The 25,950-nt window shown below is 39.3% G+C and overlaps 1 protein-coding gene across 6 annotated transcripts in view; it reads left to right on the top strand.

Moving 5' to 3' along the window:
- The first annotated feature begins 9,963 nt into the window (after positions 1-9,963).
- Rps6ka3 (ribosomal protein S6 kinase A3) overlaps positions 9,964-25,950 on the top strand; it is a 107,751-nt gene continuing 91,764 nt past the window's right edge. For 4 of the 6 annotated variants that reach the window (XM_052728650.1, XM_052728495.1, XM_052728573.1 and 1 more), the window contains exon 1: positions 10,356-10,449. Coding sequence is in view for 1 of the 6 variants with exons in the window: in XM_052728278.1 (XP_052584238.1) it covers positions 10,381-10,449 (69 nt within the window). In the remaining 5 variants the exon portion in view is untranslated. Of the gene's footprint in view, positions 9,994-10,355; positions 10,450-25,950 lie in introns of those variants that run through there. The other 2 variants (XM_052728724.1, XM_052728278.1) reach the window with 2 other exon arrangements.

Genomic DNA, 25,950 nt, shown 5'->3' with positions numbered 1-25,950 from the left:
AATTTGGATGCACTAGTCTCCTGGCATGGAGATGTGTTCATTAACCTGGAAACTCTCCAAACCCCACAGCTTAGGAAATTTTAATGTCTGCTTCATCATATAGGCATGATTAGTTATTAACTCAATCTCCCATCCCTTTCTTCTCCCTGGAGCATGACAGGGATGAAAGCTCCAAGCTTCTAATCATATTCAGAGCCCACCCAAAGTCACCTTATTACCACAGACAAAATTACAAGAGTTTTAGGAACTCTATGTAAGGAATTAAGGGCAGAAATTGTGTGTGTGTGTGTGTGTGTGTGTGTGTGTGTGTGTGTGTGTGTGTGTGTGTGTGTGTGATGTTATAACATGAAATGGAATATTATTCAACCTTAAAAGAAGGAAATTCTGTCACATGCCGCAACATGAATGAACCTCGAGGGCACGGTGCTAAGTGAAATAAATCAATCTCAAAAGAAAAGGCAAATAATGTATTTGTTACATAAGGTATCTAAAGTAGACAAATTTCCAGAGACAGAAAGTTGCATGATAGCAACCAGGGCCCGAGGTAAGGGGGAAATGGGGAGCTGTTGTCTACTGGGTATAGAGTTTCAAGCTTTGCAAGATTAAAAAAAATATTCTAGAGATTATTTGTGCAGTGATGTGAATGACTTAAGACTACTGAACTGTGCACTTAAAATGAATAAGGTGGTAAATTTTGTATGACATATTTTTGTTACAAAAGTAAAATATTAAAAAGACAGACTTTATACATGACCTATATTTGGGGGGAAGGAAAAGAAATGAAAAATCAAAGGAAACAAACATTTTTGCTATGTCTGAAACTAATGGAAACCATCACTGTGAGATAAAGGGCTCCAAAATTTATCTTTTGCTTACAGGAGTTAAATGGCGGCCAGCTCATCTGGCCTTCATCTCTTCAGGCTAGGGTTCACACCATCTATCCTATTTTCCAGATTTATAATATCTGGTGGAAACTCCAAAGCCAGACGCACATTCTTTTATCCTTTCTCTAAAATCTATGCAAAAATACTAGATTTTTTAAGATCTTGATTTATGGAAAAGCATTGTGGATTTTAAGGAATTAGATGAGATTTTCACTAAGAATGCATCCTTTGGACATAGGTCAGAGCTAGTGAAAAATGCTTTGAAAAGCAGGCCAGAGATAGTGAAGGCCTAACCTTCAGAAACAGTGGCAGAGAGAGAGAGGGAAAAGGGGAGGGAGGCAGGGAGGGAGGGAGAGAGAGAGAGAGAGAGAGAGAGAGAGAGAGAGAGAGAGAGAGAGAGAGAGAGAGAGAGAGAAATGAGAGAACACGTAGATTAGAAGGCAGAACTACAATCTGGTTGTGTGATGCTGCCTGAGTGGAAGATGAATGAGAGAAGGACAAGGGTTGGATGGTACGATGAACACTACCTCCCACACACCTCCCTCGCTTCCTTTCTTTCCTTACACAGCCGAAACACACATACTCACCCTGACCTCTCCATTTCTAACTTGTTAAACTAAGTCAATGCTGATACAACAACCCTCTAGAAATTGAGGAAGAGAAGAAAAAAATTTTAAATGAAAAACTTAACCCATCTAAAGATGGACTTGTCCTATAGAAGGAAAGATTGAATTTTAAATTGCTCTAATAATAAGTGCTATACCATATGAGAGAGAAGTTTTTCTTGTAACATTTTCCAGATTCCAGAGACCTATAAAGAAGAGTCAGGGTTATGTTGTTGACATTAAGTCTTTAACCTGAAAAAATCGAATTGAGGCTATATTCCTAATCCATATTAAAATGTCCTCTTGCAATTGCAATTTCCTCTCTATTGTTATTTTTTCCTGTTGCTTGCAGAGAAAAACATGCTATTTGAGAAATCTTAAATTGTAGATGTAATACACTCAGAAGTAAAGATATTTTGCAAGTATATAAGCAAAAATTATCTCCATGTTTGTATTAATCAGGTAGGGCTGCTATAATAAAGTACCACAACCTGGATAGCTTTAATAGTCAACCCTGAAAACATACATAAAAGTAACATTATACAGACTAGAATGTTATATTTAATAATATATATGTGTATATAACAACATATATGTGTATATGTATATAATATATATGTGTATATAAAAAGAAGCCATGAATTTGAAAGAAAGCAAGGAGGGATACATGAGAGGGTTTGAAGGGAAGAAAGAGAAGGAGGAAATGATATAATTATATTATAATCTCAAAAAGAAAAGAAAAAAGAATTCCATCCCCTGCCCACCCTCCATTCAGGAGACTGAGGTGGAAGGATGATGAGCCTAAGGCCAGTGAAGGCTAGCCTAGCCTAGCCTTGGCTAAGTACAAATGAAAAGGAAAGGAGAGAGACAGAGACAGACACAGACAGAGAGAGAGGAGGGAAGAAGAGGGGGAGGGGAGGAGGAATTGTCTTACAGTTGTAGAAACTAGAACTGTGAGATTAGGGTAGCCCACAGAACCTAACTCCCTCTGAAACCTGTAGAAAACCCTTCTGAGCCCCTCCTTAGCTTCTGCTGCTTTGTTAACCACCCTTGACATTCCTTGACTGGCAGGTGCACCATTTCAACCTTCCTTTGTTACAAAGCATTCCCCCATATCTCTGTTCACAGAGCAAGCTTCTTAAAAGAACATCAGTTATATTGGATTAGGGGCCTACCCTATTAAAGTATGACCTCGTTTTGATTCATTACACCTGGAAAGACAGTATTACCAAATAAGGTCATATTCTAAAGTAGGAGGGATTAGGAACTGAGTATCTTTCTGTAGGGTAGCATAATTCAACCCTTAACAGTGTTTAAAGACCTATAGAAAAGTTTTTCATTATTATGCTTTCAAAATACCTGGGTTCATTTTTCTGTCCTTCCTCCCCCCATCTCTTTTATTGTACTGGAAAGGGAACCCAGGGCCTCTCACATGCCAGGAAAACATTCTACCGCTGATCTATATCACCAGCCATCAAAAAATATTATATATTGCTCTTTGGAAATAGTAAAATATTTTCTGTTTCTCTAAATATCATTTCACAATAATTCTTGCACAAACATAAACAATTTAAATGTACACAGTTTTATTAAGTGGTATTAATTACATTTTCAAATAAAACTATTTAACCTATAGTTTCACCCCTTACTTAATAAGCCATTTTAAGTTATATTCAGGTTTTTAAAGAATATTTTTGGGGGTATCTATACCCTCAATGTATTTTTTCTTACCCCTATCCATTTAAATAAGTTACTGAAATCATAATCAATGTGTTATGTGATGAAAACATACTTCATTCATAAATGGCATGATTAAATAAATCACCAGTTTTTCCAGCAACAGACATCATTTAACACTGCCTCACTTACACAAGTTTGTGATTAAAGTTGCATATTTCCCAAGCATAGAGATTTAGAATTTGGTAAGTAGCCACAGAGTAGAGTTCCATTTAATTCCATGGTGTCACTTCCAGTTGAGCGCTGGTTATGGAATGAGTTTAAATCCAAATAAAAAAAAATCTCAGAGTTTTTCTTAAAGTTATCTTCCTAATTGCAAACTCAAATCTACATTTCAGAGAACAAACACAAACTTTAAAATAACCACAATAGCAGCCACATTCTAAAACAATAGTTTCATAATGTTTAGGCGTTTCTTTTTCTTTTCATTTTTTTAAATTTCCTTTTTTTTTTTCTTTTCATGATGATGAATAGGAACCGGTGGTCCTTGGGGTTTTGCTTCAAAATGGTTTGTGAACTGAAAAAAATGAGAACCACTGTTCTAACCAAGCACACTAAATTGATAGTTATAAAGCAGAAATGTTGGCCTCTGAAGGAACGCATTATGCTATGATTTTTGCTTAATGTTAACACAGCCATTTTTAATATTGGTTTGAAAATGAAATTTGAATGTATTATCTCCCTCTTATGAATCAATGTTTATAGACAAGAACATTTTGAGGGTCTTTTCTGCTCTAGTCAAAAAACTGAAAGAGAACAGTAGCTTATTAATGCTCCAAGAATGGCTTCTCAGTTCCTTGTCAAGTCTCAAAGCCTCATAATTCTTTCCCTTCAAACGACTCTAAAACAGAATGACACCTCCAAGGATTAAACATTTTGGAAACCAATAAAAGAAAACATTAAAGCATGCCTGACACAGACTCCATATTTCCCTGTTCCTCCTGTGTTCCCTCCATAAGTATGAGTCAGGTACTGTTAACTTTGAATCAGACATTTGTTAATTTCTTTTGAGCATTCTATAAACAGGTTTTGATCATAGCCCATGAGGCAACTGACCTGTAATCATTTGCATTTCAACACATGTAGCTTGAAACACAAAACAGCCAGTTACCCTACATTCTCTTTTATTTGAATTCCACAGGAAGTTACTCACAGTACCTGTGGGTGTGTGTGTGTGTGTGTGTGTGTGTGTGTGTGTGTGTGTGTGTGTGTGTGGTATGAATGCCCTAAAGAAATAGATAGTACTACAATAAAATGCTCTCTCAACAAATGGAAAGCAATAACTTTCAAGAGTCACATTATGTATTCAGGAATACTCCCTTTCTGAAATGGGTAACAAAAACTCCATTTATTGAAGGCTTTCTAATGATGATGTACTTAATGCTTTCTAGACATCATTCCCATTTAATCTTCTCAACCATCCAATGAGATGAGTACTATTATTCTTATTTCAGACAAGGAAATCAAAGCTTATTTTGCAAATACCCACTGAGCAACTCTTATATGCCAATCCCTGTTCTAAACAAAATTGAAGCTTAGAGAGATAAGCAAATATGAAATTTGGATATACTCTTATCGTGACCCCATCGTCCCTTCATGGAAATAATGCTGGAGAAAATGTTCCCTGGGCTGGAAAGATGGCCCAGTGGGTACAACACTCACTGTACAAGCGTGAGGACCTGAGTTTGAATTCCAAGAACTGATGGAAGCTCACAGACCAGCTAGACTGGCACATACAAGTTGTGAAGAACAAAGAAGAGACTCTTCCTCAAACAAGGTGAAAGGCAAGGACCCACAAACCCCTGAGGCTGTCCTCTGACATCCACACATGTATGCCTGTGTGAACACACACAGATAAATACATTTTTCAAAAGGAAGCATTTCATGTAGCTGTATTGTAGAATGCCTTTACCCTTGTTCCTTATAGATTTTATTAATGTGTTCTTTCATCATGTCATTGAGCTTTTTATCTGGAGAGGAACCTAAAGAAAATTTTTATATTTCCAAATATTTGAATTTTCTCAAATAAAACATTCAAATAGCTCTTTATTGTTCTTTCATAAAGGTTTGTATTGTGATATTTTTTCATTTGACACAGGGTCTCACTATGTAACCCTGGCTGGCCTAAGCTCACTATGTAGACCAGGCTGGCCTCAAAATCACAGAGATTCACCTGCCTCTGCTTCTGGAGTGCTGGGACTAAAGGTGTGTACCCCATACCTGGACTTGATAATTTTTTTTTTATCTCAGAAGTCTTAAGGAAAATCATGAAAAACATGAAAGATACACTACCATGCATTTTGTTACTTTTGTGTTATGTGATGTAAGATATGAGCCTAAATCATATCATTCCTTCTGTAAAGAAGAACATGTCTACTGTTTGCTTGCCATTTCTTTTTGTGAAAACAGATTTACTTCATATACTATAAAAGGGAAGCCTTTTCCTGGAGGTGACAGGGATTTGCTCTGTGAGTTTTCTATGTTAGTGTCAGGTCTATATGTATAGAACTGTGAATTTTGAAAGTATGTGAGACGGAGAGCTCACCATGAGCCACAGTTAGTCATGTCGCAACTTTTCCAGACTGAGGGAACTCCATTTTTTGACAAATGTTATTTTGTCAAATGAGTGCCCATTTAAACTTGTACACAAAGGTTATAATTATAGCAGGAAATGGTTGGGGGCAGAAGAGGTTGAAGCTAGCTGTCCTGTCATACATTAGGAATCATTTCTTGAAACTCTAGTTCAGATTTTCTACTGAGGTTTGCCATTTCCTCAGCTGCTGTTTCAAGTAATAACTTTCCAGTGTTTTGGTTCTGGAGACATAGGGTAGGGAGATTAGGAAATAAATGAATCAACCCTTTCTGCTGATTTTGCACAGGGTGGTGTGGGGGGGGGGGGAGCAGAGCCTGGAGCTATGACTTTAAGGTTAGGACCTGTAGGCATTCATAAAAGGCTCAATGTTAAAAGATAATTCTAGAGCAGTGTTGCCCTAAAGAACTGTAGTGTGAAGTTTAACAAGAAATGAACTAATTTACAGGTTTCAAAAGGTAAAATCAAACGCCAGGTGTTGGGGTGGTGCACACCTATAATCCCAGTACTCAGGAAACAAAAGCAAGAGGATCGCAAGTTTGAGGCCAGCCTGGGAGAGGTAGTGAGATTCTGTCACAAGGCAAATCAAAGGTGAACTTAATATAATGAAATTTTATTTAACACAAGAGAGTCATAGTATCATTTCAATATACATATAGTCAATATCAAAATATTGATGAGATACTTTATATTAAGATATCTTAAGATACAGCACACCAGAGCATCTTTTTTTTTTTTTAAAGACAGGGTTTCTCTGTGTAGTCCTGGCTGCCTTGGAACTCACTTTGTAGACGAGCTGGTGTGGAACTCTGGAACTCAGAGATCTGCCTGCTTCTGCCTCCCAAGTGCTGGTGTTGAAGACATTAGACACCACACCCAGCTGATACTGTGCATTTCAATTTGGACCAGCATACCTTTCTTAAGGCTCAGTAGCCACATAAGGCTAGTGGCTTGCCATCTTTGCAGGTTTGGAGGTAGAAGGCACCTCTTTGAATAGCCAGACTTAGAGTTCTTCGTTAGGAAAACCAAAGTAATCGTTCAGGGCAGCATCAACTATTTTTCCAAAATCCTGTCCTCTAGCTGTTCCCTCTATCTTGGTGCCTGCTGGAAACAGGACTTCTGAAATGTAAATATGTCTGGAAGGCTGTGATGCAAGGCCATTTTTGCTGGCTGTAAGTGAGGTCTCCAGAAACAAAGAGAACACATGGCTCTTCTTAAAATTGAAGGTGTTTGTGCCCCAGATGAAACTGAATTCTATTCAGTGTATTTTAAAAAAAAAGTGACTCCTGGAGGCAAACTGAACAAAGTCAGAGTAATCTGGAGAAACATAACCCGGGCCCATGGAAACAGTGGCATGATTCATGCCAAATTCCAAATTCCAAAGCAACCCTCCTGCTAAAGCCATTGGACACAGAGTATGTGTAATGCTGTAGCCCTTCAGGATTTGCCCTAATGAAAAGCAAATAAATAAAAGTGTATGGGGGGGTGGCACGAATCCTGTACTCTTAGCTGATTTTCCCCAAGTTACCCAAGCAAAGAGGATGATTGCACTACTCTTGGGTCTAATAAAATAAATAAATGGGGAAAACACTCCCCCATCATTTTCTTTTTTTGGAGGCAAAAAAAAAAATCAGGTAGAATTTCATTTTTCGACATCAGTCCACAGTTTAAGTTGATCCTATGTGCAAGAAGACATCTGTCGTAGTGGTGTTTTAACCCAGTAGTAGCAGTCAATTTAACGTTCAATTCCCGCAATTAACCACGGCTTACATTACTCTAGTTTAAAAGTTATTACAGGCAGGGCCTGGCACTGGCCTGTAATCCCGGCTATTTGGTAGTCTGTGACAGGAGAATAACAAGATTTAAACTTCACTGAGAGACTGAGACCTTGACTCAAAACAAAGCAAACAAACAAACAAACAAGGCTTGGGGATATAATTCAGTGGCAGTGCTTGCCTACCCTGTAGAGGCCCCAAGGTCAATCCAGAGTACTGAAAACATAAGATTGAAATAAGGTACCCCGGTTGGTTTTCAAGGTAAACAGAAATCAGTAAAAGTTGGTCTTGAAAATCGCCAACAACATGCTTTGTTTGTATTTTTTGTTGCGTTGACTTATTATACAGGGGTGTGCACATGTGCACACCAGTTTGGGAGATCACAGGAGGCAGTTCTCTCCTTCCACCATTTTTGTCTTGGGGGTCAAACTCAGGTCATCAGGCTTAGCCACCAAGTGTCTTTACACACTAAAGCCTCTTGTTGGCTCAAAATGCTTTTTTTAAAATATGGTTTTTATGGGGGTAATTAATGCCAGACAGTGTTTGGGCACATAATTTAGGCATTCTGTGTATAAGTGCAAAATAATACATAATTCCCTATCTTCAAACTTCTGTGAGCATGTTTTTACATCAAAAAGATGCTGCCAACTAACCTGAATTAGGGCCCTGGTTGGATTTGCAGCATCCGAATCAAATATGGTGACAAGCTTCTCCATGTGTCCCTCTCCTCCAGATTACTCAGAGCCCGCCTAGTTGTTGTTCAACGTGAGCTATCCCAGAGTCCAAGGCTGAGGGAGAGGGCTCTCAGCAAGAATTTCCGGCTGCCTTCCCTAAACAGTTGGAGCTTTCATCAGATGAGGTTCCCAGGCCTGGAGGGGCACACTGCAGATGGCAGCAAAAAGAGCCCAACACCTGTCTCTGGCGGGCCAGGCAAGAATCCTCGCTCACACATCACAGACCTGGCCAGCTGGGCGTGGATCTCTAAGGTCATTCTCACACCTGCCGAAGGGAGGGAGGCGAGAGCTCTCCAGGTGTCTGGATCCCCAAGATGATTAAAGGAAACTGTTAAAAGGCGTGCAGGGAGAGCGCAGCGGGGGGACGCGCTGTGGTAGCCAAGCGTGGGAGGTTAGAGATGCCTCCCTCCAGGCCTCAGGGATTGAAGAAATCAAGCTGGCCTGAGATTTCCCTGGGCTTTTTTTCCCCCTTCCCGATGCAGGGCGATTAGCCAGGGGCTGCAGTAGCTTTCCACTCAACCCAGCGACTTTCACACTTTTCTACCCAGGCATACAGCGCGCCTAAGCAGCAGGCGCGACAAACCCAGTATTGAACCTTCCTGGAACCCACTCTGAGCGTCCAGGCCTTAATTCTCAAACTCTTAGAATTCTGCGGCTCTGATGCCTACTGGGGATTGGGTTCCCTTAACCCAGGGCTTCCTCTTCTTGGGCAGGAGGAGGAGTCACAACCTCCCCCTCCCTTTCTCCTCCGCCTACGACCAGCTTGATTTAAAAAAAAAAAAAAAACTAATCTTTTATTTAAAGTCAACGGAGGAGCAGGAGCCCCGCGCTCCTGCCTACAAGATATTTTTACTAACTCCTTAATCTCTGCCAAGGAGGGCAACCTTAAGGAACCTCTGTTTTCTCCTTGAAGATTTAGGTAGCAAGGGAGGGGTGTGACAGTCTGGGCTGAAATTCGAGGGCTCTACGCACTTGGGAAGGGTTATTGGGGAGGAAGTAGGATCGGACGAAAAAAAATCCCAAATACTAACAATTAAACACAAGAATCAACTTTAAAAGCTTTGAATCAAACTGGGAGTTGAACCTACATGCAGCTGACTCCCTGGCACGAAGCCTCTCCAGTCCCTGTACAAGCCGGAGGAAAGGGGTCAGGTGAATACTCAGCATGTGACCCCGAAGAGGGAGTCTTGGGCCAGGAGGGGATGTGCCCATAGCCTAGGCGCGCCCACGCGCACCCCTGGAGGAGAAAGGCCGAAAAGACATCTCCCGCCTCCACCCCGGGCTGCTAGCACGGGACTGCGCCCCCAGCGCCCTGCCTAGCTTCTCCAGCTGAGCGCAACCACTCTGCTCTCCCAGTCTCAACGAGCCTCCAACCTGCTTGGACTCGTGGCAGTTAAAAGTCACCCAGCCTCTCGTCTTTCCTGCATTGCCCATTTCTCCCCCACCCCACCCCCCAACTCCCGCCAACGCCCCCAAATCTCTTGGGCTCGCCCTTCCTGAAAGTAGGCGAGGCCCCGAAGCTGAGGCTGGGGGAGAAGGAGGAGGAGGGGAGGGGGTGGGAAAGGGGAGGAGCCGAGCGTAGCGGCCCAAGGGCGTGTCCTGCACTAGCCACGCCCCTGGGTGCGCGCGGTGGTGGTGGTGGCCGCCCAGCCTCGCTCTGAGAGACAGGTATCGCTTAGACGCCATGTTGTGAGCGGAAGTGGGGGAGCGCGCGGCGGTCGCTGTTCTGCTGGGAGCGGGCGCGGGAACCGGCGGGGAGGGGAGGTGGGGGGCGGAGCCGTAGTCCGGGCGGCGGAAGGAGGAGAGGAAGAAAGGGGCGAGCCCTGGTGCCTGGCGGCGGCGCGAGGCTCTCACTCCGAGTGCGGGCAGCTGTGGCCAGGCGCTGGGCGTTCGGGCGGTCAGTGTCGGCGTCGAGCTTGCTCTCGGGAGCCGCCGCTGTGCTGCTGCTGCTTCCCGACTCTGCCTTGCGCTCGAGCGGCGAAGGAGCCGGGCCGGCCGTGGGGCGGGTGGGGAGGGAGGAGGTGGTGAAGGCGGCGGGCCGGGGAGGGGGGGAAGATGCCGCTGGCGCAGCTGGCGGACCCGTGGCAGAAGATGGCTGTGGAGAGCCCTTCCGACAGCGCTGAGGTGAGTGCAGCCGGACGGCGGGGCAGGCGCGCCCCTTCCCCACGCCCCCGCCGGTTCGCTCTCTTCCCTGGGTGCCCTTCGACCATCTTCTCCGGCTTACATCTTGTCCCGGGTGCGGGATTCTGCTTTGGGTCGTTGGGGTTTGCCCATCTGTCTATTCCTCCCTCCCTCCCTCACCTCTCCTTAGCATTTTTTTTTTTGGGAGGGGGCTGCCGGTGTGGCGGCGCGTGGGGTTTGGAGTGGGCGCTGAGGCTTTGCAAGAAGCCGGTTTTAATCAACTTTGCGTGGGGGAAGCAGGAGGCAGAGCGGGAGCCGGCGGGGAGTTGGGAAGTTTGGCCCTGCGGGCTCCGGGGGCTTCTCCGGATTCTTAGCGACTTTGGGGTAATGGGTTCGGTTCACCCTGGATCCAAGTCTTGAGTCTGGCCGAGGGAGGGGGTTACTGCAGAGAGACGGGCGCACGCAGGGCAGGGTGGTGAGCCATGAGGGTTTTGAGTAAGGGGTACAGGACTGAGGGATACCCCCCCTATCTGCCGCAGCGCTTTCTGCTGCTGCGAAAGGAAAACGGGACGCCCCCGATCCCCTACTCCTCGGTTTTTGAGGTCACTGAGTTGTAAGACCCCGAGTATAACTTTGTTTCCTGCCGGTGGAGGTGAGCGGGTGAAATTCAAGATCAGCGGTTGTTGTAAAGGGCTATCTGGTTTTCCTCGCCCGGGATCTGGTGACCATCCCTGAGATACCCACCCCAGTGTCAAAAAGCCCAAACAATATACCCAAACAAGGCAAAACAGAATTTCTGCGGACACATCCCAGCACTGAGCATTTCGCAGCCGCCTCTGTCCCAGAATCAACTCGAGATCTGAGAAAATAATACAGACAAGATCCATTCCAGGGTATCAGCGCTCCTCTCCAGAGTGGAAAATCAGTTCCTGATGGTGGCGCGTCTGTGATTCTTCTTTCTTGACTTTTCGCTGCCTTCTGTCCTCACAGCGGACTTTAGGGGATTACAGGATGATAGGCTGGGTGTGTGTAATAGTTACTGAGCGAGTGACCCCATTTCTGGAAAGCATGACTGAAACGCGGGGGTGGAATCGGGCAGGCTCTGATGAGTGGTGTACTTGGCGGCAGCCGCTGCCCCTGCCGGCCTCCGCAGTATGAGAGGTGGATAGGGTTACTGGTTACGTCAGTAAAACTCAAGCTCAGTTTGGTGTGAGATGCGGGACACTTATATTCTCCAGGAGGGGGAAGGGGAGGAGGACAGGAATCCTTTCAAATCGTTTTTCAGGTTTTTCTCTCTAGTCACTCCATTGCCATATAAAAATATTTACTTGATCTTCCTAAATGCAGGAAGAGTTGTAATGAAGCATACAAGTCTGTACTTAATATATTTTGCTACTAGATAATGCCTTTAATATCTAAATGCTTCTCAAAAATATAAAAGACATAGATATATATTGCCATATTTTTTAAAGGAAAGGCCGGTGGGAAAAAAAAAGAAATGGTGTTTTTAAGACTGGCAGAATTACAAGAATTTTATTTAAATTTGGGAGCCAATAGAATTCTGTAAATCTTTAATAACAGTTAAATTTAGAATATTTAATCGTCATTTGAATGGATACTGTGAAAAACCATATGGCAAGGGAGCCTCTTCATTTTTTTCCTTCAGAAAAAAATTGCATTTAAAAATACAGCTATCAAGGTGCTTAAAATGTTCCCAAAGTACTACACCTGTCGAAAACATTATATATGCTTAGACTCTGCTTTTTAATTTAGTTTTTTTTTTCTTAGTATTTTGGAGACAGCCCAGGCTGGCCTGAAACTCACTATGTAGACCAGGCTGGCCTTAGTCTTACAAAGATCTGCTTGCCTCTGCCTCCCAAGCACTGTGATTAAGGCATATGCCTCCATGCCCAGATATGAGTCTGCTTTTTAAATACACACAATAACAATTATGTTTCAAAATGAATCCACTGATGCATTAAAAATGATTTGTTAAAGATATACCTCAACAAATTGCCTTTAGATAGTTTGTTTCCTTTGGGTGTTAAATTGGCATGTGTCAATATGCAGGTAGAAATCATTTAAAATTCTACTTTATCCTTTTTCTGTATAGTATTCATTAGATAAAGAAAATACAAACTTACTTATTTAGCATCTACTATATGCAAAGGCAGTATTGTGGTATATCTGCTGTTTCATTTTATCCTTCCTGTAACCCAGCAGAGAGGATTGTGGTATCCATTGTTACAAATTAGGAAACTAAATTCAGTAGTTAAGAGCACAAAGATTTTAAATAGTAAATGGCAGAGCCATAATTTGAAGCCAGGTAGATAAAATTTGTGTGCTTTGCTTTATGTTAGAATAGATGCTTCAAATCATTTGTAGAGTCAAGGCATAAACATGTCAAGGCATAAACATGCTAATAGTTAGAGATCATGTATTCTTCATAAGCAAATATAAGATCTGATTTGGAAAAGCATCAATATATGTAATATATATTAATTATACACATAATATTTATATATATATATATGTGGGTGTGTCGGTGTGCTTGCATGTGCACGCATGCATGTATCAGTGTCATGTTTTCCATAGCCTGGTGAATAAGATTCCACAAATTGTAATTTCTAAAAATTTTTTTTACTATTCTAGCATAAAATATGTCAGAGTTAGGTGATGCCTAGATTTATTAAAAGTAGACTTCAACACATTGCCTTTAGATACTCTATTTCCTTTGGTTGTTAAGCTATTGCAAGTAAAATAGTTCTGATATGATTTTAAAATACTGAAAGCAGTGAGAGAAGAGTTGAGAGTTTTCATAAAGAGCTAATATTGATGATACCCATTATTATACCATCTCCTCCCCAGTAGACTCACATCCTGGAATAATTGTATTTTACCAGAGAAATATCAGGGTTTCTAAAGAAATATTTGCTTGAGCAAATGCATCAGAAATTTCTTCTCCATGCTAAAAGATTTTAAGGTTGGTTTGTATAGGATTACATTTATGGTGTCATCACTAGATAGACTGAGCTCTTGAAAACAAACTCTTTTTTATTTCTCTGAATCCTCAGCAATTAACACAATGCCTGGCACATACATATTATGAACTCAGTAAATGTCTGCTAAGTGAATTATGAAAGTCGGGAATAGGGTGCTTATGATTCTTAATCTATGTTCTTATTTTAATTCCTCATTGAACTATGAACAATTTTAGAAGACCTGTATGCCTCTAAAAACAGTTTCTTCATTCCTTCACACCAGCCTTCCTGCTTTAAGACCTCACACAAGTCTCATGGTGTTCAAAACAAAAACCCCTTGTGGTTGAACTCAAACATGGGTCATAGCATGATAGGCTAGAAGTAGGCCAAATGTTTAAGGCAAATTTAGGATAATGAAGTACTATGTAAGCAAAGTCGGGTTATTAGAAGATAAAAAAAATCAAAATCACTTCCTTAGTAGATATTCAGAAGTTCTTAATGGATTACTTTAAGTTGTGAATACTTTTTTATTTGATATTTGACTGTTTAGGGGGTAGATATCAAGGAATCGTGGTTCTTCTACAAATCCATTGCCACTGCTGTCAGAGACAAATATCACTAGATGACCAGCCTAACTTAAAGTATATGATCTTCCTTAGTTGCACTAGAATTGGGATAAATGCTAATCTAAATAGAAGACAATGTAAAAGTAATAAAATGAAGGTTATTTTTGCTCTTTAAAAATACTCACAATGCAATGTATTGTATATAATATGAACAATGTTTTTATTCAATGTGTTGCATAAAAATAGCCACCTTGACTTCCTTTAAGTAACAAGTACCTAACAGGCATTGAAAAATACTATATTTGATAACAAAAAATAAGAACTTTGTATTTTAGATTTAGTGAACATGCAGCCATTTTTAACCTCAAAAATTATACAGTAACCCTTATTATAATACAGCATAGGTAGCGGGTGGTGGTGGCACACAGCTTTAATCCCAGCACGCAGTAGGCAGAGGCAGGTGGATCTCTGTGAGTTCTAAGCCAGCCTGGTCTACAGAGTGAGTTCCAGGAAAAGTGCCAAAGCTACACAGAGAAACCCTGTCTCAAAAAAACAACAACAACAACAACAAAAACAGCATAGGGTGTCTACAGTGCTTCTAATATATATTATATAGATTTCTTAAGTTTAATCTGTTCAGAAAGTGTTTTATTCACCTATGATGATTGACTTTGAACAAATGTTTTATTAAGTTCTTTTCTGTTTCCTGTTCATTTTTACCACTTTTCAGGTTTTTTTTTCCCCCCAAGTGAAGATCTGAAGTGAGGACAGATACTGCTTTTGTCAACTGTCAAGTAACGGAGACACATTACTGAATATTTCATTGTTTTCAGTAATTCTGATACAGGACAATGTTTTTTTTTTTTTTTTTTTTTTTTTTTTTTTTTTTTTTTTTTTAGGTTTTTCGAGACAGGGTTTCTCTGTGCAGCTTTGCGCCTTTCCTGGATCTCGCTCTCTAGACCAGGCTGGCCTCGAACTCACAAAGATCCGCCTGCCTCTGCCTCCCAAGTGTTGGGATTAAAGGCGTGTGCCACCACCGCCCGGCAGGACAATGTTTTTTTAAAACTCCAGAAACCTGCTTTATTTTGGCAGCCATATCCTGTGTTAGAGTGTATCCAAAATGTGAAACTTCCCATGTTCCTTTGAACTTTAAGATAAAGAGAGAAAAGTGTTTATTCAAAGAAGCAAGTATAGGCACACTTGAACTTTTCTTTACTACAGTTTTGGAAATCACAATAAATATATCCTAATTTTACATAAGAAAATGACATAATTTAGATATGTACTCCTGAAACAAGGATTTGACTTGGTAAGTTGTAAAATAAATAGAAGTGTAGTAAGTTATTTATCTAGAAGTCTGAATTGAAGAATTATTCTTAAAGTTTTCCTTTATTATCATCCACTAAAAAAATCTTATCATTGTCACAGTTAACAAGATTTATTCTATCCTTCCATGCTCGAGAACATGTATAGTGCCAGGCTATAAATGATGAGTGAAGTCAGAGTGGCCTAATTCACTCATTACACATTGGATACTTTAGGCCCGGTGGCTCAGATTGTAATGAAGGATAATAACATTTGCTTGTCTCTCTAATGATGCATAAGTATAATAGTGTTCAATTGTTAAGGTATTTTGGTGAAAAATGCATTTTAAGCCTTGAAATACACCTGCACAAGTGTGTGTGTGTACATGTGTATATGTATTTACATCCTGTTCTCTGAATTAATATCATATGAAAATTAAGTGATTAAGTTTTAATACATAGTATTAACACATCCTCATACCCACCTGGTGTGTTGTTTAGATTTAATACAGTGACTATTTATATTATGAATTTGGAACTACTCAGCTACTCAGATAGTCTGATTTATCAGTTTAATAGCAAAAATCATAAACACAAAGGAAAATATAAACAATAAATCTTACTTGCTAAGTAAAATGTGTCTAGATTCAACTAAATAAGTATATTCCACAGGTACACTATGTACATATTATAAAACAAGTTTACAGAAGAAAATATGCTCATATAGCATATAATGATCATTTAGTACATTTGATCTACTCTAAGTGAATTAATTAGTTATTATTTATAGTTAAGCGTTTCAGCTTTATCACCTTGAAATTTAGAAGGAACTTTGTCAGATCATTTGCTTCCTGCAAAAGTGTGTTTTTTTTTAAATTTGGAGCTATAAAGTCCTGTGTTTTGAGTCTTGGCCTTGCCTCTGAATAACTTTCTAACCATATCAAGGTTTTTTGCAGTGTCTATTCTTGAATCTTCAAAAATAAGTATAAAAATATTGACTTCAGAGTTGTGATAAGAATTAAATGAAATGATAATGTGTGTAAAATAATTGTATACTCTATGATTTGTGTTTATTAAATGATACTTATAAATGACTTGCTCAAAGAAATATCTTCTTGGATATTTTTTTTCCAGAATTAAGTAAAGCAGGTAAAATTGTTTATTTGATTCATCATTTTAAACAGAATCATTGTAATATCTGAATATACCTATAAAGGTAAGATTAAACAGAAATCTCTTCAGTCTTGTCCTTTTTTTTGTTGTTCTTTGCAAATATTATCTTTAAATACAAACCAGTAAAGAGCATCATGAAGGACATGTAAGGAAAAAGAGGACAGAAAAGAGTATTCCCATTTTAAAACTGTTGAAACCAGAAGGTGTGTTATAAACTGGCATGCCAGTTTTTTTTCTTAGAGATAAATAAAATGATAGTAGACCTTATGCATGATGCTGTCTTATGATCAGTGAAATACAGGATGGCCTGTACATCGATCTCTTGAAGATAATGTATTTGTGAAGAAATGATTAGTCAGTATATAGCATCAATAGATAGAATTTTGATTTTTTTAAAGTACATCAAAACAAGGTATACACATATTTTCATTATTTAGGCTTAATCAGTTCTTGTTTATTTTATTAGGGAAATTAATATAGTTTGTCTCCCTTCCATTATTGTAATATATTTATTTTGGTTATTGAACAGACCATGGATAAATAGGATTTCCTGTCTAGAAATGTAAGCCTTTGGATTTTGTCTGTTTTGAGGTGTTGGTATTTTAAAAACTTTAAATACTATAGAGTATTTTACAGAGAAAACTCTAGAGACACTCTTAAAGTCTCCAGAGACTCTGGAATTGTTATTAAAGGATATATGTGACCCAGCAATCAACTTCCCCCTCTAAAAAATAAGAGCACATGACATCAGTAAGTTTAAAAAATGTGGAGTTAAATGAGTTTAACCATTATCTTTACTGCATAATTTCTGAGAACGTTTAAGATGTTGTACACAGTGAAACTGCAAAACAGTATTTGAGCCAGGGGTATATAGTGAGATCCTGTGTTTATAAAACAAATAAGCCGGGCGGTGGTGGCGCACACCTTTAATCCCAGCATTTGGGAGGCAGAGCCAGGCGGATCTCTGTGAGTTTGAGGCTAGCCTGGACTACCAAGTGAGTTCCAGGAAAGGCGCAAAGCTATACAGAGAAACCCTGTCTCAAAAAACCAAAAAATAAATAAATAAATAAGCAAAACAACAAAAAATTGTATTTGAAACTTGATGTCAGGGTCCTGTTTTCATGAACCACCTATTGGAATCTTAAACAACATAAGTGTTTTACAGAGCAGTTTCAGAAAGTTCAGTACCTTCATTATTGCCTGTAGAAGAGCTCCTATTTTTTTTTTTTTTTTGGTTTTTCGAGACAGGGTTTCTCTGTGTAGCTTTGCGCCTTTTCTGGGACTCACTTGGTAGCCCAGGCTGGCCTCAAACTCACAGAGATCCGCCTGGCTCTGCCTCCCGAGTGCTGGGATTAAAGGCGTGCGCCACCACCGCCCGGCAAAGAGCTCCTATTTTTAATTGACTATACTGAAGCTTTTGACTTTGTCAAGAAAAATTTCGTTTCACTTTTAATTAAAATCTTTCTAAGTTGTACAATAAATTTCCAACTCAGTAGTGAACTAAAATTTAAATATAAGATGTCTCAGTGGGTAAAGATGCTTACTCACCAAGCCTGATGACCTGAATTCAATCCTGGGGCCCACATAGCAGAAGGAGATATATATAGATATATAGATATATATATCCAACTCACATAAATTGTCCTCTGATCTCCACACATGGGTAGGCCATGGCACATGTGCACTATAACTTGATTGTGCCCCACTCCCAGCAAATAAACGTTAAAAACACAAATTTTTAAATAAACCTTTTTAAAATTCAAGGTTTTGATTTGATTTTTGGTAATCCTTAGTTATGTAGTTCTTTAATATCAAGCCTTTACTAAATTACCCCTACGTTAAATTCCTCTAACTTTTGTCAGGTATTCACAATTTTTAATTTTTTTTCATTTTGTTTTCAGATAAGATCTCAGTGTAGTCCAGGCTGGCCTCAAATTTGCTGTGTGGCTCAGACTGGCCTAAAACTGCTGATCCTCTAGCCTCAGCTTTCCAAGTGATGGGATTATATGTGTGCACTACCATGTTCAACTTTAAAAAAAAATAGGTGGGGTTTTTTGTTCGTTTGTTTTTTACTATGTGCCACTTTATTCTTCTGTCAATCTTTCTGCCACCTCACATTCTCCTTTTTTTTTTTTAATTAACTGCTTCTAACTTACAGTTAGTAGAGGGTAGAAAACTAGAGTTAATATGATGGAGCCATTTTTACCTGGGAATATTTTGATTTCATTTTTTTAAATTCACCAAATAATGTAAAAGGACGTCCTCAACCTTCTGTTAGACTCTGTCCATTATGTAGAGCAGGGGTGTCCAAATTTTGATATTGCAACTTGACATCATTTATAGATAGCACATAGTTATCTAGGGACTTGTGTAAGTGTAGATATACCTAGAGGATCAGGTATTTACTGGACATACTACCTAATAGTAAATGGTAATTTTATGTTTTGGCATACCCTAACAAATGGCTCATTGCCTTCTCTTAAAGATGTGAGCTACAAAGTAGAATGTGAATGAAGTAACGACTAGGCAGCTCTGAAGTGGAAAGCTAGCCTGTCTCCCTATGTGTAATCAGGTTTTCATACTATGGGTCCAATTTTGTTCTTGGGAGATTTTGCTGGTTTCTCAAATATTAGATATTCTACACTTAGGTATTAGTCCAAAAGCACTTTTCGATTTCTTCGTTCTTCTCTGATAATAGAAGTAGTATTACAGGCAAAGTAAGTTAAAGAGAATTTCTTCATCTTAGCTAATAAAGTCTCTTACACACGTTAGGTGTTGACTGTTTTGTTGACCATATAAATTAATTTTTATATCATCATCTTATATAGGATGATCTGTAAATCTGACCTGGTCATCTAGTTTACTGTGTGCTTAACTCTAATCCTTTGGTTCACAAAGCTTGTTGTAGGAAACTTAGTTCAATCATATGATATGTGTTAGAAGCAGGTATCAAATGATAGCTTGAAGCAAAAGACCATTTTGTCACTAATAAATTGAACTACATCTTACTGCAGTGGCTGGGACAAAAATGTTTGTTCTAGGGTTGGGGATTTAGCTCAGTGGTAGAGCGCTTGCTAAGGCCCTGGGTTCAGTCCTCAGCTCCAGGGGAAAAAAACTTTGTTCTAAAGATCTTATAAAACCTACAGTAAAATCCTCAACATTAGAATGTTATTTATTTCTTCACATTTGGGAACAGAGGTGACTGTTTTTATTTTTTATTCTGAAAACAGTATAAAATAATGAAGATTTACTTTTAAAAGAACTGTTAGCTAGACATAGTGATACATACATGTAATACTAGTGCATGGGAGATGAAGACTTGAGGACGAGGTTTAAGGTCATCCTGGACTACATATATCCAGTTTGAGACCAGTCTGAGCTATGTGAGACTTACCTCAACTGGAGAAAAAAATGGATCCGGGGATATGGTTTGGTGGATAAAAACAGTTACCATATAAACATGAAGACCTGAGTTTGAATTTGCAGAACTCATTCATGCAAAAGCCAGATTTGTAGCATGAGCATTTGTATGTATTTCCATCACTCCTACTGGGAGGTAGAAGGCAGAGAGAGAAACAATTCCCTGAAACTCAAGGGCCAGATGGCCTGGCTTGTGCAGAGGAGAAACAACATAGACCCAGTCTCAAATAAGGTAGAAGGGGAGGACCTTTAGATATTGTCCTCTAATCTCCACACGTGCACTTTGGCTTATGCATACCCATACTCTTCTCACATGCACATGCATACATATACATTGTACACACACAAACATAAATTAATTTTTTAAAACTGAGAGGGGTCTGGGGAGATGGCTGAGCAGTTAAGAATGCCTGCTACTGTTCTTCCAGGGGACTGGACTTTAGTGTCTAGCACCCATGTCCTTCATTGGACTTAACCACCTGTAACTCCAACTCCAGGGGATCTGTCGCCCTCTTCTGGCTTCTGTGGGCATCTATATGCACTTGCAACCTCTTTTGCTCATATAAATAAAAAACAAAATTATTTTATAAAATTAAAACTTGTAGCTCAGTACCATTCAATATAGTATTAATGGTGGGTTATTAAGCACTTGAAATACAGTTGGTGTGGCTGAAGAACAATTCTAGGGATGGAACACAGGACTTCACATATGCTAGGGAATTGCCCTGTCACTAAGCTACCTCCATGCCCTGAATTTTCAGTTTAGTTTAAATAGTCACCTGTGTTTATTGTCTACTATAGAGACCAATGCAGTCATAGGTTATAAGGATTTGTATGAATAGAACTCCCCTTTTCCTTCTAGTTCAGTGTTCAGTTTCCTGTTCTTCTACTTCTTATTTGTGTTTTGAAATGAACAAACTAAGGCATTTTTCTAAATAAAAATATATTATATTTGATATACGTTTTTCACAATTATCAGTTACTCCTTCCCTATCCTGATGATGTTTTAGAAGCCTCCTTAAGTGAGGTATGTTCCCAATTCACCATTCTCTTTAGTAGTTTTGCTGATGTCATTTCCTGTTGAAGCAGTGGGAATATTTAGCTATCAAAATGTAAAAATTATAAGCTTCCTCTTGTGGACTGAGCTGTGGACAGAAGTATTAAACAAAATAGGGCAGAAAATAGCAATTATATTCTGTGTTATTGAATGAAAAAATGCATGGTAATTTATATTCTGTACATTCTACTGTGCTACTTAAAACTAAAAGTGGGCTTAAGTGCCTTGGAACTTGAAACTTTTATTTTAATTTAGTATAGAATTTTGGAACTAAGAACAATTTAGCCCTATTCTATGTAAGAAAACTGAGACCTAGCCAGATGTTGTGGCACACCTTTAACCCCAGCCCTTGGAAGGTAGAGGCAGGCAGATAGCTGTGAGTTTGAGGCCAGCTTGTTGGACGTAGTGAGTTCCAGGACAGCCAGGGCTATGTACAGAGACTCTGTCTCTCACATACACAGACACTCACACACAAACACACAAAACAGACCCGTTCAGAACATCCCATTTCACTAAAATTCATTTTTCTATCCACTACATACATAATTTAAAAGTAATTGTTTAAAACTGTCTTAAATAGAATAATTTAAATAGCCACTATGTAAAAATTTAAACATTTTTCTCTTCTATTTGTTAATTTTAACTTTGTTTGCTTTGTCAGAATACTAAAATCAATTTTCCTTAACTTTAGTTTGTAAATTTGGAAAATTCAGCCAGTCCTTAGGGTAAAGAAACAACTTGGTAACAGTCCTACCTGCAATCAAATAGTGTGGAGTGTGTCAAGGTTACTACTCTCTTTCTCCTAAATGAATGGACACTCACATCTCCCAAGTGCCCTTTGGATTGGGTACTTGGTGTGTTTGAACTGGAATGAGGGATATCGTTATTCTTATCTGGGGAAGTTGAAGCCCAGAGGGAAAGAAACTGCTCATAAGATTACATAGCTAGTTAACAGGAGCAAAGATTCAAACCCAAGTTTCACAGATTGCAGATTGCACTGACTTTCAACTGACTTGGCATGCTTGAATTGAAAACATCCAGATGAGTAATGCCATCTAGATGAAATCATCTATAATGCAGAAAGTATCCAAATGGTTTGCATAAGTGGCTATGTTTGTGAGAATGTAAGGAGGTTAATGACTTAGAAAGATAGGCACCTTCTCATGTATGTGAAGTCCTCTCAATGAGGTCGATGGAGGATGTGATCCTGGCATAAATTAGGAATGCTGTTCATAATAGAAACAATGTCTGTGTAGTCAGGAAAGTCAATAAAAATTAATACTGCTTTGCAATACAGCCTTTTTAAACTAGCCTGAGTAAAAACGTTTCACATTATGTGGGAAAATGCATTCAGATTTATAAACAGCTATGTTACCATTGAAACAAAGTATCTTGCATTTGAGGTGGGGAAGAAGGAGGCTGTCTAAACATTATTTACCAACTGTCCTTATAGAAGCCCCTCCGTAGGAATTTGAGTAAATGTGGCTTGTTACTTGCAGTTTTTTAATAAATCATTACCTATTGATATTTGACTCCTCCTTTCAGAAAAAAAGGCCTATCAGATACCCTTTTAAAGTGCCAGGAAGTAGGATCTGCTTCAACTAAAAAACAACAACAGCAAAAAAACCTTAATACTTGAAAAAATAAAGTTATGTTGCTGTAGCATAAGAAAAGGAAAAATTTAAAGTTATGCAATCAGTGAATTCTTTTATTAGACTTTTAAACAAGTCAAGTGGCCTTAATTTTTGAGATAGAAATTATAGATTTACTACAAGATTTACCCTTATAAAGTACGTGTAATAAAACATTGACTGAAACCAACTTGGGGAAGAACCAGTTTATTTGGCTTACACATCCTGATAATTGAGGGAAATCTGGATCATTGAGGGAAGTTGAGGCAGGAACTCAGTCAAGAGATGAAGCAGATAGAGGAACACTGCTTACTGACTTGCTCTCCATGGCTTCTCAGCTTGTTTGCTTATATAACCCAGGACCATCTACCCAGGGGTGGCCCAGTCCACAGTGGGCTGGACCCTCCCACATCAGTCATGAATCAAGAAAATACCCTCATAGACATGCCCACATACGAATCTGATAGAAACAATTCCTCAGTTGAGGTCCCCTCTTCCCAGTTAACTCTGGTTTGTATCTAGTTGACAAAAAACTAACCAACACAGTGACTCGCTCTTACTATAGTCACAAAATTGTGCATCCATTACCTGTCTGATTCTAGAACATTGCCATTACTCCAAGAAGAAATGCCCTACTCATTAACAGTCACATTGCCCCACACTTGCTGGCAACCACTGATCTATTTTCTGTCTTTATAGTTACCTATTAAATCCTACAATAAATGACCTTTGTATATGTTGTCTTATCATGATGTTTTCAAGGATCATCCGTGTTGTGTAGAATGTATCAGTGCTTCCATCCTTTTTCCCACATTGTATGAGTATGCCACATTTTGTTTACTCATCAGCTGATGGAATTTGACTTATTTCAAACTTCTACCTTTTGATTATTATGAATAATGGTATTAATGTTTGAGTAAAGGTTTTGTGTGAGTATATATTTTCAATTATTTTATGTATTAGAAGTAAAGTTGTAGAGTTATGTGATCTATGGTTAACATTTTTGAGGAATTACCAAACTCTTTTACAACTCATTTTCACCATTTTCCATTGCCCTTAATAGTATTTCTCTACGTTTTCCCCAAACATGTGTTACATTTCTTTACTGAAACTGTCTGTAGTCAGTATAAAGTATCTCCTTGTTTTGATTTGTATTTTCCTAGTAACTAATGATATTAAGGATCGTTCCATTTGCTTTTTGTCCTAATTTCTGTGCTTGTTACTGATTTAGACATTTAAATGGTTTTTTTCTCTAGAGAAAAAGAAAGTGCCCTATATGTCTATATTCTCCAAAACTTTCCCTAGAGCAGTGGGTTTTCAATTGGATTAATAAAGGCCTAGGTTCTATGAACATGCTTTAGGTTACCTCATCACCTAGTACATTTTATCTAAGCAGGAGCAGAGTTCCTTGAAGAACACAACATAGAGATATAGACTGGTTATAGAAAGCTACAGATACTTCAGAAAGTACTCTTGAAGGTGAAGGCAGGAAATAGCCCCCTAGGTCTTGGAAACTCAGTAGATTTTTTTAAGCAAAAATATAGAAATATGTTGATAATCAGAAATAGTCTAAAAAAATCTCCAAAGTTAAGTGTATTAAAGGAATTCTTTTTAAGAATCCTTCTCAGACAGGCAGTTGTGGCGCTGTCTTTAATCCCAGCACTTGAGAGGCAGAGGCAGGTGGATCTCTGTGAGTTCAAGGCCAGCCTGGACTACAGAGCATATTCTGGGACAGCCAGAGCTATTACACAGAGAAACCCTGTCTTGGGAAACAACAAAAACAACCACAACAAAAAGAATCCGTCTCAGTTACCTCTGTCCTTACTAACCTTCTTTCCTTCAAGTTCCTGCTAGCAATTGGTATAATTCAAGAGAATAACTATAACAGTGGCTGTTGGTATTGGTAAAAGGGGAGGTTGCTTACAGAGAGAAATAGTATAGGCAAGTGAAAAATAAGATATGCCTTGGATCAATAAAAAGAATGTGCAAATTAGTTTTAAAATGTTCTTTTCCTCTTGGCTCCCTTTAGTGTGTGTACTAGGTGATAATGAAGTAAGTAGAATTCTTTCCTTTGGTTTATGTAGTCTAAAAATACCTGATTTGTCTGGACAGACAACGAAAATAGCATAAAACAAGCTAAATTGATCAGGAATACAAACAGATGTAATTGGATATTTAGAGGAAAATTATAATCTTACAATGTAACAGCTTTCTATAGTAGAGTTTTAATGATGATGTGAAAACTAGAAAACAAGTGTCATTTTTAATATAAATATCACTTGGAAGAAATTTCTGGTTATGCCAAGATATGGAGGAACCCTATAGCTCCCAGGACTTTTCCTTCCAACTGAAACTCAACAAATAGGACAAACAGTGGAGCAATGGAAAAGAAGGCAAATTGCCTGAGGACCTTGGATCCTAAAAGTAACACAAGTAATGTGGTCTCTGGGTTTTCTTACTGATTCCCCATATATCACAGACAAAATGCTAAAGGCACAAAAAGCTCAAAAAAGGCTCTATCCTCTTTAGTCAAACAGTTGGGGAAAGGGCAGTTCAGTAAGACTAAACCTTGGCAGTTCTCATTCTAATCTACCCTAATACTGACAGGAATAGGGAACAGGTGGCAGTGTTCTGCTCTTCCAGCAAAAAAAGTGGACAGTGCTTTGGTTCCCTCTGCTGGGTGACTTGCAGACTGTTCAGAAGGCTGGTTTTTCACCATTCCTACCCTTGTAAAAGGAAGCTGATTCTTCTCAGTGTACTGTCAGCAGTAAGTTGCGCCTCTACCACAAACCCGAAATAGGAAGACTTAAAGTCGTTAAAGGCTGGGATAGTTTACACTAAGCTTCCACCTTTCCCCCAGAATCAACCAGGCAGAAGAAGACAGCTGGGGTCAAGAGTACTCAACTGTTTCTCATCCCTGCTAATGTCAGTGGGGCGTAGCGGATGCTGAGCCTCCACTGTATCCGGGAGAGGGTGAGACTGATTAGCCATCCACTTCTTCTTGTGTTCCTCCCTTTGGTTAACTCTCCTTGAGGAACTCTTTGAGAAGATAGGCTTTTGGTTCTTACCTTGCTTCCCAAGAGCCCAGAAGAAAGGTGAACTCACAGTCCTAACCATTAGGCATCAAGGTGTTTAGAGGCTGGTAGTTCACTCTCTGGAACCAAGCATATAGCTGAATACATCTGCAAGAGCATTTGAGACATTGTTCCACTAGTGCTTGGGTAGTTTTGGTAGTCTCCAGAGAATATATCAAGCTGCCCTCACACTACACCTCAACGTGGGATTGTCTGCCAGAGTATATTAAATGGGATTGGTTAAAATGCTTGGCGGATCTCTGTGAGTTTGAGGCCAGCCTGGGATACAGAGTGAGTT

This window comes from Peromyscus californicus, unplaced genomic scaffold (assembly GCF_007827085.1).
Source record: "Peromyscus californicus insignis strain IS unplaced genomic scaffold, ASM782708v3 Scaffold_10__1_contigs__length_136768540, whole genome shotgun sequence".
Classification (NCBI taxonomy): Eukaryota; Metazoa; Chordata; class Mammalia; order Rodentia; family Cricetidae; genus Peromyscus; species Peromyscus californicus.
The sequence above is the reverse complement of the archived record's forward strand: the minus strand, read 5'-3'. Positions and strand labels throughout refer to the sequence as shown.